Source organism: Taurulus bubalis (assembly GCF_910589615.1).
Source record: "Taurulus bubalis genome assembly, chromosome: 19".
NCBI lineage: Eukaryota > Metazoa > Chordata > Actinopteri > Perciformes > Cottidae > Taurulus > Taurulus bubalis.
This window is the reverse complement of record NC_136607.1, coordinates 12,684,792-12,698,722: the sequence shown is the minus strand read 5'-3', so window position 1 is coordinate 12,698,722 and position 13,931 is coordinate 12,684,792. Positions and strand designations below refer to the sequence as shown.

The window sequence follows — 13,931 nt, the reverse complement described above, 5'->3', positions numbered from 1 at the left end:
ATCTCACGTCTCATTACACACTTGCGCTTACTTCTGCTTTTTTTTTCTTGCTGAGCCAAACACCAGCTCATCACTCTTCTCTGACTGACTGTCTGTCTCCCCCTTCTGTCCCTCCAGCGGCCTTGGGTATTGTCCTGACCAGTGGTTGTGCCACATCCAGACACTGCCAGCAACATGAGCTACCAGGGGTGCGCATCCACTGCTGTGACTCAGACCTATGTAACAGCGCCCCCTCCTGGCACCAAAGCACACTCCACTGCATCTGTGCACTGTTCAGCCTCTTGCTGCTGAGGATGTGGTTGTGATATGGAGTCAATCTGGAGAGGGACACAACACTGGTGGACTAATGGGGGGGAAACAACCACTGTCATCTCTTCTCTTAGATGCTCACGTTTAGAGCTGAATGAGAGTTTGAGCTTTTGTCACATTGCTACCTTGGATTTACAGTCAAAGTGATGGGAAAATAACCCTGTTTGATCAAAATAACGATGAAGCAGCTTGCGGTCATCGTGAAATTAGTGTGCAGATCTACTCACTTAAATGTAGCTTGAAGTACAGTATATGGGATATTATGGGCCATTTGTTGCCATGAAAAAAAGATCTAGTCATAATGTCAGTTATTAAAACGTTTTCAGTAAAGACACCTTGTAGGAGCGATGCAGATACACACAGACTTGTAAGACATAAATATACTTTCCTTGTTAAGGAGTTCATCATCTTTCTCAAGATCAAATCTTTGTTCTATACAGTATTTTATTTTGAAGTCACATATTTACCTTGCAAAGTTTAAGATATACCTTTTAGTTTGCTTTCCAGTTCTCCAGGCTAAGCTTGGGAAAGCACACTGCATGTGGTTGTATGTAAAACTGTAAGAAATATTGTACAGTGAAAGCATGTAATGTTGTGAATTACTGGATTAAAATGTTTCATATTTTTCAAAAGTGCTTGAAATTAAAATGTGTGTCACATCAAGACACACCATGAATGTCACATACTACACATAATCAGAGAACATTTTAATTACTTGGGATTCACATGATTTCATTTAAATCGTAGACCAGTGGATCAGAAAGGGATTTTATGTGCATGAAAATGTGCTACCCTGACATGAAATAGATACACTATATGTGTTGTAAGCTGTCATATACAAACTAGTATGGGAATCAAACCATACCAGCCTAGAAAATCTGATTGAAAGTTGCAGCACTGCTGGAGCAAAAACTTTAGTGAGGGACATTTTTGCAGAATGGATCATGTCCAAATATTTAATAAATATCTCAGAGCCCCACTTCCTTATGCTAATTGTTTGCACATTTGTAACAATGTGTGATTCTCTCAAATTGTTCCCCAATTAACAAATTTGAACATGCCCTCAGTTAATTTGCACACGATATCAACCACCATTGCAATGAAAACACATTAATAGGGCCAAGCTATATCTCACTGGAACTGTTTTCATATCTGAAGAATTACGGGAAAAAAGTTTGCGAAGACTCCTAAAGATCTTGTTCTTGAAGAAGACTTCAGTTTTTCTAAATTATTTAGCAGTATGGATGTTCAAATAAACTGAGATATTTGCTTTTATTTAGGCTACAACTCGATTACATAGTTCTAGTTTAATGTTTTGTATGACCCGTCTTGAGGATTTTTTTTAAGTTGCAATGGTAATGCCATAAGTATATCAATTACTAAATGTATAAAATAACATTTGTTAATTTTTACATTTTCTTTGAATGTGGTCCCAGAAAAAGTAGTTGGAAACAACTAATGGGGATCCAAATAAAAATATACTTTAGGCATACAATGGCTTAACCTCACATTTCAGAATCAGTCTGATATAGGCCTTCAACATCTTCAAAAACTGAAACAGCAGCCGAAGTGCACAATGTCTTCTAAACCAGGTTAGTCAGGTGTAATCAAATCTCTGAACACTCACACTTGTTGTCTATCACATGATTTCACCCAAGTACTGGTTTTATAATCAGATACCGCACTTTATCTATATCAAGAGGTATCCCAGCACAGTATGCATGAATACACCTGTGCAGGTGAGGTTGCTCGCCACGAAACAGTGCACACACCTCAAATCGCCGCATATGATGCTCTTTGTCCCAGAAGCCCATTGTATACAGCGGAGGAAACCCTGTGCCGTGAGCAGCCATCTTGGATAGACCGATCAGACTTGAGCCAGGATAACCTGCATTCCTCTTCTGAACAGCTCAAGAACACAAAGCTCAAAAGACTTAATTTCTGGTAAGGACAGGAAAGAGCAAAGACTTGAACATACTCTCTCACACACCCCGGTTAACGTAAAGATACTGGTATTTCAATCACGAAACGGTTGGGACAGTTAAGCTAGCCTGTGTTTGCTAGAAGTCTGCTAATTGTCAAGCTAACGAGGCTAGCTAACAGATGGCTAATACTAGGTTGTTTTTTATCGTTGGCTTTAAAGAATGGTATATATTATACATTACCGTTGCGAGCGATTGCAATTGTTGGCGATACATCACTTGATCGGCGATGACTCAATACGAGTTGACAAGCTAACTAAACAGCATATTTACCATAATCCAACCATCGCAGCTAGCTGGCAAACTAGCGTGCTAAAGATACAGCTGGCTTTCGTTAGTTTGGTTTTTCGTGGCTTATGTGAAATTATGCAGAGGCTAAGTTGGTTTTCTAACGTATTTACACTAATCAGGCGATATTGCCTCGATTGTCTGTGTGCTAATGGTCTTATGATTTTTGCTATTTGTTTTCAAGACGTATCCACTGATCTCAGCAAGCAGGTAGCTAGCTAACGCAAACTTAGCTGTCAAAACAGCTAGCTAGTTAGCTAATTTAGGGCCGTGATCGTTATCAGACACGATCATGTCGTTGGTTTTAGCCAAGTAAATGGTCAGATTTGATTTCCTCCTTTACTTAGTAACGTTGTTAACTTTTTGTGAGCGAACTAGCAGCATATAATTAACCAAACCGAAGCTGTCAGTTTTACCAGTTGTTGAACTAAACTAGCGACCGTCGCTGAGGAGCAGGCATGACGTTATAGTGTCACATAAAAGTGTTAACATGGGGCACAAGACTCGGGTCTGGTTGGATCCTGGTGACTATTATAGAAGAGATACAGTCGTCATCTTTAGTGTAGCGTTGCACATAAGATAAGGTCTGATAACTCCTTAGACAACAACAGGGTGTTAGCCTCCTTTACTGACTTTACTTTTTCTAACAACAGATGTGTATGATTTGAAAAGAAGACCCTTTATGTCTTAATTGGATATATATATATATGTATATGTGTGTATTGTGCCAATGCACTCTGTATACTGTAAGGCTTGATCTGAAACTTATAATACACAATGAATAACAAATGTCACTTATTGTTTTGACTCTTGTTCATCATATAACGTTACATATTTTAAAACATAAAATTCGACATTCTGTCATAATATTGTTTTATGGCTTTAAAGAGTCACATGATTTGAATAGCGGGCCTGGACACCATAAAGCCCTGCGACTATATGTTTGTCATGATTTCCCGATAGCCCAGATTTGAAACGTGCATCACCCACTTGATGTGGGAAGTGGCTGTTGAGAGAAGGAAAAGCAATGACAGTGTTTTTCTGGAGAAAGATTTAGTGGGTTGGAGAGTAACGGAGAAATGCTGAGGCTGCATTCTGGTCACATGATCTTGATTCCATGACGGATACTCTGGGGTTTATTTCTACTTGATGAGCACAAAAAGCTGAAGGAAAGGTTTGGTATCAAAATGTAATTGCATCTTAGTTTGCCTCTGTTCTGGGTAACCTAATCTAATTGCTTACTTTCCAGAGCACTGAAAACCTTCACACGGTGTAAATATGTCACATGAGGGTCATGTGACAGGAGGCAGTCTGGAGAAAGGCCCTCAAATATTTCTCTATGATTTTAAAGAATTCAATGTTGTGATTGCGTAGGATTTGTTCATGGCCTCTGTTTCACTTTGAAACCTGCTTAGTACAACTTCACTAACTACCATCACATTATGTTGAAGTCATGTGGTTTTAAAAAAAGTGGCCACCTTCACCCAAACAGTTGATATAGAGTTATTGTATTAAGTGATGGGGAATACAATTATACAAGTGTTGTATTATCAAAATCAGCAGATGTAGCATTGCAGTGTAAACAAGTACTGTGGTCATTTATGTACTATCAAAGTTAGCCATGTTTTCAACAAAGTAGTGAAAGGGTAGATCCTACAATGATCACATGGAAGTTGATAAAGACTACTTTGTGCCTGCGTTAGCCTGAGTAATTACCAAATGTCAGATCAAGTTGCAGAGTTTGTGGAAGACTGTCAGTGAGCCACATCTTTTCTGAGGCCTCCTAAAAAAAATACGCTGTCACAGCCTGCTCTAAGTTGTTTACATAAATGGTAACACTTAGTAGCTTCTCCTGAAGTCATAGTTTTCTTCAGGAAATTAGAAATAGTGAAACATGCTTTTGAGTTGTCTTAGTTATCAAATGTTTTTGCCTCAGTTATTTTCCTATAATTTATCTCTGAACATAAGCGTACTCTTGATGTTTGCTATAGATTATCTTTTCAGGCATAGGATTAGTATGAATGTCATTATCATGAGGGTATCTGACCCAACACCATTTGTATTGAAGCAACATTTCGACCTGAATTAACCTCAACTAAGTCCTGCTGCAGGTCGTCTTCTTTTCCTGTTTCTCTATATTCACCCACTTACTCCATTTTCTAATGCTATTGAAAGTCTACACTTTCCACTTCTTTTTTTAATCCCTGTAAAATAATTTTCTCTTTACTCGTTTGCGTTATTTTCCTTTCCTCCCACTTAGATTCTCAAATCACAGCCGTCTACATTTTGTCCGGTTGTGTCACTGTCAGCATTAATCTGGCCAATTAAACATGGTCACTCTACTGCAGATGCAGGAGTATGAGTATAACGCCAGCACCAGGCTCTCGTGTGGCAGTGATTTCATCAGTTTTCACTGAGCTGCAGATCGGAGAATAGCACTAGCAGACTATCTTTGCCAGGGACACGGCAGCCATCACGCTGCTGCATGATTATGCACCTGATTGTTAAGCCTGAATTATTTACCTCTATACAGCAGTTACACTGTACGGCAGCACCTTACAAAATTATACGGCTGTCTTTATTCAGCACAAATACAACATGGCCTTGATGTCAGGAAATGGCTTTGCAAAGTGAATTAAATGGGGAAATTGTTCATGAGAGACGACCTGCTTTCTAGAGCTGCTTTATTGATGTCATACATTTCCTGATCATTTATTTATTAACAAATCTGTGCATGTTCAAAAATAGCACCTCCCCATTGGCTGTTCAACCAGTGTATTTGTGAATGTACCTTCTTGATATACAGTAGTAGTGGTGATATTGTGTGGTAGTTCTGAAAGCTATAAAAAGTTGCCTGAGCTCTGAAATAATGTTACCACTCTAATGTAATGCACGCTAACATCCACTTTAGTGATGGTTCAAACAATGTGGCACTAACTCACCAGAGTGGATTATTTCCAGTGTTTAATCAATTAATGTTCGTAGATAATATACTAAAGTGTACATCCTTGTGAATTATCTTTTGCAGCACCGGTAAGGTGTGCTCTTCAAGTTCTAACGTGTCAACATAGATCTTGACTCCACAAAGAGGTGAGTGTTATTTATTTTGTGGTAGTTATATAAGTGAGTTAATAATAAAAGGGCCACATAATTGATCAAGGTTTATTAGCCTCAGCAGTTTGTCATTGGACAAGAAGCTGTTAAAAGTACACAGCTACATTTTTTTTCTTCTTTTTCTGGCTTTATTTATGTAAGATGAGCAGAAATATGAAGTGTGTGGGAAGTGTATTCATAGTACCTCCTAGTTGACCAACTAAATAAAAAAGTATTTGTGTTTTGGTTACTTGTCCAGTCTCAGCTGTTGCATCCTAGGCATTTAATAGGTCAGGTCATACTTGCTGATATTGATGTGCACCATATTTATAATTGGTTCATTTAAAATGGCTTAATATAATCTAATGTCATGCACCTTCCGCCAAGAAATATTCCTTGTTTGTGTAAACATTCCTGGTAAATAAATGGTTTCTGATATAAGGGTAATTATTAAAATGGTTTAACTGGACTCTTCACAAAATGTGTGGATGTGTAATTCACATTCCAACACAAGTGTAGGCTACTGTTTGTATAGCTGTACCTTAGTGTGCATTGATGAAGCATCTGGTCTTGCCGTAGGAATTACACTGGCCCTTACATGACCATTTTAAATTAAGGCGTGCACAGTACTGCACTCAGACATGCTCAAGTTTAACTTGTTTAGCCTCTCTTCTAGTATAGTACGTTTTTGGTCAATTGTATTTGAATTGATAAAACATTTGTGTACAAACTGTGTTGCGTAAATGTACTTTTTTATTGTTATAACATATGTTTTATTATTTATTAATGGGGCGAGATAACGTTTTAATCAAACCAAAATAAGTTGCTGATATTCAGTAAGCCAACATGCAGCGCTAATGTGGTCAGTGTTGAATTTTATAACTGTAGTCATTGTTTGTAAAACAATTAACTTGTACTTGTACATGCCTCTCCTTTTCTCTCTTTCAGAGCCACCATGGCCACTGCACCGTACAACTACTCCTACATTTTCAAATACATCATTATCGGTAAGTGAGCAATGCTTTCCAGTGAGGCTTGTTAATGAGCAGTTCACAGTGCTTTGATATATCTATCCCACTTCTATGTTGTGTATGCTGGATGCTAACACCGTACACTGAGTGGGTCCAACATGTTTTAATATGTCTATTATAGTCTCTCTTTCATTTTTTTTAAATGTTTTACTTTGATCTTTAATAAACCACCACATTTCAAGAGATGCTTCTGCATGACTGCTTTCATCTGCTGAGAGACAGTAATACTGGACAGACGGACATATTAGACAAATGTATAAGTCCACACGTTGTTTTTTATTATTTAATTTAAGATGCCTAATTTTCCAAATGAATCACTAGTACCTAAATGCCATGAGTAATTGCGCTAATCTGTGCTACTCATTAATGAATAGGTTACCATACACTGCAAATGTGTAATTATTTTTTAAACTTTCCCCTATTAGAATTATGTCCCACTTTAGCTGACCTGTTTGTTAACGTGAGCATATTGCTGCTTTTACTTGTACATGCATTTACAGACAGACAAATGCTTAAACAAATACAACCTCGGCTCTGGGCTATTTACCCTCCTTTCATGTGAAATCTAAAACACCCTGGCTCAAAGCTCACCATTAAAGAAGAGTGTAAATGAGTCTTTGAAGCTCAGCCTGTGGCTTGCTACTTCACTTTTTGCTTATGCTTTTCTTTCCTTCGCTATTTGGTTTTGAAAAGGGAAGTCTTACGGTCTTGTGATCCTACTTGTTGTAGTTGCACACCATTTTCTAAGATGCTTTTGATGTTTCCAGAAAATACCTTTTGAGGCTGCTTGGTGTTTTTAATGCAAATTACAGTTGAAAGCCTCAATAGCCATTCTTAAAATATTGCACACCTTGAATAACAAGGTATATATTGTACAATTTATTGATTTTGTCAATATTATACACCCAACCACATTTCATTTTCAAACTCTGTATTGACATTCCACATTATATTATATTTAAGTCTTTTTCTGTCCCATATCGCTTCACATTATATTCTAAGTATCGTCGCTGACTTTCTCAGTGGGGCTGCTACCACATGCATGTGTGCAACACTCCAGGATAGAATAGAGAATTGTTCTTTTTCTGCTACTTAGTTTCTCTCTGTCTCTCCCTCTCTCTCCACAGGGGACATGGGGGTAGGGAAGTCATGTTTGCTCCACCAGTTCACAGAAAAGAAATGTAAGTGCTGCCTTGATTTTGACTCCTCTCTGCGTGTACTTGTGTCTCAGTGTATGTAAGGTTGCCAGGTTCAACTGGAGTGCCTAAATCGCTTTAGATTTCTTTCTGCGCAAGCGGAAGTCAGTGGCATAGAAGTGGAGTGTGAGTTCAACAGTGAGAGACTCTTCTTCTGTGTGTGTGTGAGTCAGCTGCAGCCTCCCATTACCATTCAGCTCTGTTTTGTTCAGTGCTACTATTAACGAGCCAGATGCTGTGTACCTCATTCACTAGCCACCATCACATCCTGCGCGCACACACTCACTCACTCTGCTGGGCTGATTTAGAAAAGATTTTTAAGTATCGGTTAAAAAAAAAAGTGCCGCTTTCTGAGTGTTGATACTTCCATTTTACAACTGAGTATGATGACTCTCAATACTGTTTAATTATTGATGCACCTGCTGCTGATTAACATTGGAGGTGTGTGACCTGTGTGACTACACATACACACACACACACACACACACACGTGTTCGCGAAATGTACATTACAACAATATCATTGAAAGCGCACTTCCCGTCACACTAACTGTATGTGTTTCTCAGTTTAAAACGTATAAAAAAACGAAACCACTAATTCTCTTCTCATAATCACCAACTCTCTCAAAATGTTAATGTCACTAAAGTAATTTAAATTGGCACATGGCAAATGATGATCACAGAAATGCATGAAGCAACACAAACAATGCACTATCATTGAGGGTGGAAAATGTCATCAGTAAACTAATCTAATCGGCCCAAATAATTAAATAAAATTCGAAGTAACCTCTCTCCCTCTCCACAGTCATGGCGGACTGCCCCCATACGATTGGTGTGGAGTTCGGTACAAGGATAATCGAGGTTAGTGGCCAGAAGATCAAGCTGCAGATCTGGGACACAGCGGGGCAAGAGCGCTTCAGGGCCGTCACCCGCTCCTACTACCGTGGAGCTGCAGGGGCGCTCATGGTCTACGACATCACCAGGTACACGATGCTTGTTATGTGTAAAGGTACAACTATTACATGGTCTCACCTTTGCACCGAAGCTTAAGAAGAAGGTCAATTGGGGAAAGAGCATCTGATAAGTGCTCATTTCACCCCTGCAGACTCCCTCCTGAACAAACATGAACAATCTGTCTTCCAGCTTGTGTCGGACCCTTTTTCCTAAAGTGTGAGATGGTATCAGGGGTGTGCCAAATAAACATAGTTCCACATGTGGAATGTCTTTTCCACACACCACACCCAACTCCAGTAGTGGCCTCTAGGGCCCCAGAAACAGTACTTCTGTGGAAGAAATAATATGAATGGTTTACATAACTGTTACTGTGACCCCCCCCCCCCACCCCCACCCCCCCCCCCCCCACCCCCCCTTAGCTTCTGCTGGGCTAATTGACACAAATGGTAGTGAAAGATGAGTAAATGGTCCGGTCCAGTTCAGAGGGTACAGAGGGTGTCAGTGCACTGAACTCCAGATATTTTTATGCAATAGCTTTATGAAACATTTACTCATCACTGCAACAGGACTGCGTATGTTTCTCCTGTTAGAAATAATAAATAAAAGAAATAATCTGTAACCACTAAATTCTTCACTCTCTGTAACAACGTTGAACTGCTTATATTTCGCAACTGTTTTGGTGTGAACACGTCATAAGGGCATCGTCAAGTATTTGCTTGTCGTCATAGTAACCACTGTCCCTTTGTTGATGTCATTGCAGGAGAAGCACGTACAACCATCTCAGCAGCTGGCTGACTGACGCCAGAAACCTCACCAACCCCAATACTGTACGTACACAGATAAAATTTTTCATTTTTTCGTACGGTAATTATTCTGTTTGTCTTTTGCTCTTAATCTGTATGTCTCTGGCCTCTATATTTAGTTTTACTGTGTAGTTTTCTTTTCTTGTGTCTTATGAGCACCTCCCTGTTGTCAGGTCTGCTGCTTCAGTTCTCTTGGTTTCCCCTGTATCATTCCCCCCTTCCTCGTCTGTCAAAGCCACAGAGCCATGTCCATTTCTTAAATTGGATTTCTTGGTAAATATGATTAGCTCTAAAACACACTGCTCTCATTTACTGAGCAGTGTTCCCTCAGAGAAATGTGTTCCTGTAATATGCCACTTTCACTCCAGGTTTTTAACATCAAGTAAAAAATGTGTTCCTGCTGTATAAACAGAGGTTTATTAATATACTATATATTATCGTCCATGTATGTCTTTATTCTTTTACTCATTTTAAGGTTAAATATGATCCCAATGTAAACCTTACTATGCTTTTATGAATATTAATGGGAAGGTTGTGTGTTTTGCTCTGTCTGTCACATCTTGACTATAACACAAGTGGTATAAAAGATCCCCAGAAGCCTTTTAAGCTGTTTTTCACAGAAGTATCTCCTGTCGGCCACTCTGTGGCAGTGTTGTAGTCTAGTCATGACGTGGGATACGAGTGTAAACATGTGTTCCTGCTCAAGTGCGTTTATTTGGCTGCTGATGTTTGAGAAGTGAACACATAATGAACAAATTATATGTTCACTTGACAGACACCAGTCGTCATCCGAATGAAAACAACAGTTGTGTAAGACTTCTTGAGATTTAGCAAGAGCTTCTAAAAATCAGCCATTACTTTTCCCAATAATTAAAAAAGAAAGATTTTAATTTGACTTCAATCAACAGTACTATTTGTGCCTTTGACTCTCTTTTATGCAGTGTATGTAAGGCCCTTTTCTCATCCTAAATTATTTTTGTTTAACTCACTGCCATAGCACAATGACTATCGTTTTTAACAATTCTAGAATAAAGCAGAATAAATAGTTGAAAAAAATATTAATTGGTTTAAGCTTAACATGCAGTTGTGGGAGTCTTAAGAGAGTTTGTTCATGCTCATGTGGTGGTGTCACTGCCTCAGTGTGGAGTTGTCTGTTACGACGTTGATTGAGGGATGCACTGTGTCAACTGCCTTAGGAACAGTCCGCTATACTGCCTTTGGCTTTCTTAGCTCTTTGAGGCTTGAAAGGAAAAAGCCAATAATGTCACAAGGCTTGTCTCACTCTTCCAGTTTCTGTATTTCCAGGTGATCATTCTCATAGGAAACAAAGCAGATCTGGAGGCCCAGAGGGATGTCACGTATGAGGAAGCGAAGCAGTTTGCTGAAGAGAACGGTGAGCCACATACAGAGCAGCGCTTGTTTGAGGAGGAAACGTCTTCCTTTTGTTTCACCATGCTGTCTCTCTTCAACTCTTTAAGACATTATTTAATCAGATAGACAGTTACTTTATTTATCCCGCAAAGGGAACTTGCATTCATACAGGTGACCATTCCATCTTCAATTTCATCAAAACTATAATCACAGGAATCACAACAATGTCCAAATAAATTGAGATTTAGCCTTTGTATTCTTTTCAGAATGTTTATGATAGAATACCTTATGGTTGACTTCAAGAGATGTGAGGTGTAATGTCCTTTTCTATCTGTATTGCTGAGACAGAAGCTAGGAGAAGTTGACTAGAGGAAAGAAGAGCTATTAATTGAAAGTATTTGAGGTATGTGAGCTTGTAACAATGTTTTACTGACTCTGTCATTGCATCTGTTTTATGTTCTTCAGGTCTGTTGTTTCTGGAAGCCAGTGCAAAAACGTAAGTCTGCACAGCTTCATTTTAGTGAAAGCAGAACATGAAATATCCCTCTGCTTACATTCTTACTCCCAATTGCCTCGTTTCTCACTTCACTCATTTGTGTTTATGCTCTGTGTTCAGAGGTGAAAACGTTGAGGACGCCTTCCTGGAAGCTGCGAAGAAGATCTACCAGAACATCCAAGATGGCAGCCTGGACCTGAACGCCGCCGAGTCAGGGGTCCAGCACAAGCCCTCGGCCCCGCAGGGCGGTCGGCTAACCAGCGAACCACAGCCCCAGAGGGAAGGCTGCGGATGCTAATGACCAAGCAAAGCCCCTTCATCCTCCCTTCCTCCGTCTGTCTGTCCTGCCCTCCCTCAACCATCCCCCCCTTCATCCATTCCTCCACCTCCGTACGTCCATCCACCCTCCTCCCTCACTGCACCAGGAGCTGCATGAGAGCAGGGCTGCGGAGGGAAGGAACGGGGGATGGATATCGACTTGGGCCAGACTGAGCTGGACTGTGTGCACTACATCTCCTCCTCCTCTTTCCCTCTGCCGGTCTGTCTCCCTTCATTGCTGTCTTACTCCTCTTCCTCTCTAAACTCTGTCAGTGTGTTGTCGTCCCATAACGCTCTTCTTTCGCTTCCCTCCACTCTTCTTGCACCATTCAGTCTAGTTCCCCCCCAGTCATAGTATCGTAGACGCCACCGCACATTACACGGGTTACTGACACTTTAGATAGATGTAACATGCATACGGTAATCCAAGACTGTTTTTTTATGTTTGGTTTTATAGCTATAAATGACATGTAAACATTGCATTAAATTTCATCCACCACTGATCAGTTGTATGTGACTAAACTCCTGGTTTACCAATCCAGCATTTTATGCTCTCCTGCAGTTAATGTAAGATTGGACAGTGAAGGCAGTGGAGTAGTGCATCATGCAGGTAGAGGCTCTTGAGTGTGTGTCAAAAGAATGTGTAACCGAGTGAGCTTTTTCAGCAGGATTCAAACCTGCTTGTGGCTTTTAATTCTGTTTTTGCTGCTTGACACGAAGAGAGTTCCTTTGCCAGATGTGGCGATGATGTCAGGAGAAAACGGAAATTGTTGACAAATTAAATGAATTCCTCAGTCTCTCCTATGAGATAACAGGAAGGAATATTGGGTGTTGTCTAGCTAGTCTGTGTGGTAAGAAGTTGGATGAGTTTTATTAGACTACAAAAACTGGCTTTTCTGTTTTTGGTGTAAAGATTCATTCACATCAGTTTATTTGCACCAGCTCTCCCTCCATAACCCATCTGACCCCAAAACCTCCCCTCCAGCTCATATCAACAAGGTTTCTGTCTTTACCAGCATTTTCTTTGTAATGGTTTGTTGCCTTATAATTAATGTTATTACTCTTTATTGTATTGCTGCACTTCCTCTTCACCCTGCTATTGGACTCACCCCAAATAAATCAAATCTTAGTCATTATTGCATTTTACTAGAGAATAATGTAAAAATGCAGGTGGTGGCTTACATGGTCAAAATATCTCAAAGGTATCAGCAGCATGGTCTTTAAACTGGCAACGCTCCTTTATTTCAAGTGCTGCACTGAAGAGCTGATCTGTTGTTTATCTGACTTGTATAACAACACAAAGCAGCATGCCCCCTCCCCCAATACAGTGAAATTGTCAAAATCCAGTTGTTTTGTTTTCAAATCCAATTTTTCTGTACGATAGATTCCCTGATTGGACAGCTGTATATATTGCTTAACTATTGGTGATGACCTCGCTACTTTCCAATTTAGAAATTTATTTGCTGGCTCTGCCAAGATCTGTACAGTTGATGTGCTAGTGGGTTGCCTGTAATTCATGCTTGGGAAATTCTGTAACATAGTTTCTATTAATAAATGTATGTAAAGCATAGACACCCCCCAACCACCCTGTCTGCACACTACTGAACCTGTCAATTGGTTGAGGGGAGAGGAAGTGGATTGATATGATGTGCAAACTCTTGACTCCCCTCATTACTGTATGGCGTGGAGAATGGGGCACTTGTTTGTTCTGTTTCTTTTTCCACCCCATCATCGCTCTTCCACATGGGAGGGGCCTGCATCGCTGTCTTAACTTTTGGGGAGTGGGGATTGGTTTGTTATTGTGGGAAGTTGGTGGGCTGGGTTTTACTTTTCCTGTGCCCCACCTCTTTTGCAGTCTGAGTGACCACTTCCTGCTTTTGTCTGTCTACAAGTACAAAAAAAAAGTACATATGTATAAATTTTTAAGGAGCTGTGCTAACATTTAAATGCGTTATTGAGTGTATATGATTTTAAAATGTTGACATTTTGATTTTAATGACAAAATACTCTAGACAGAAAAAAATAAATTATACATAACCTGTTGCTGTCTGTTTATTGGTTTTACAGAAATTTGAAGAATTTGTATTACTT

At 39.7% G+C, this 13,931-nt stretch overlaps 1 protein-coding gene across 1 annotated transcript; it reads left to right on the top strand.

The window, feature by feature from the left end:
- The first annotated feature begins 2,183 nt into the window (after positions 1–2,183).
- rab14l (RAB14, member RAS oncogene family, like) lies at positions 2,184–13,882 on the top strand. The gene is made up of 9 exons (XM_079235700.1): positions 2,184–2,253; positions 5,608–5,669; positions 6,621–6,679; positions 7,831–7,884; positions 8,704–8,881; positions 9,613–9,679; positions 10,961–11,048; positions 11,492–11,522; positions 11,643–13,882. The coding sequence occupies exons 3-9, from the start codon at positions 6,628–6,630 to the stop codon at positions 11,818–11,820; spliced, it is 648 nt and encodes a 215-aa protein (XP_079091826.1). The 5' UTR covers positions 2,184–2,253; positions 5,608–5,669; positions 6,621–6,627; the 3' UTR covers positions 11,821–13,882.
- Positions 13,883–13,931: the final 49 nt, after the last annotated feature.

What these genes read in the sequence shown, in the direction of transcription:
- rab14l (XM_079235700.1), top strand. Translation starts at nt 6,628, where the DNA reads ATGGCCACTGCACCGTACAACTACTCCTACATTTTCAAATACATCATT. An exon ending in TTTCAAATACATCATTATCG is followed by an intron (nt 6,680 to 7,830) that starts GTAAGTGAGCAA and finishes CTCTCTCCACAG; the next exon opens with GGGACATGGGGGTAGGGAAG. An exon ending in GCAGTTTGCTGAAGAGAACG is followed by an intron (nt 11,049 to 11,491) that starts GTGAGCCACATA and finishes TATGTTCTTCAG; the next exon opens with GTCTGTTGTTTCTGGAAGCC.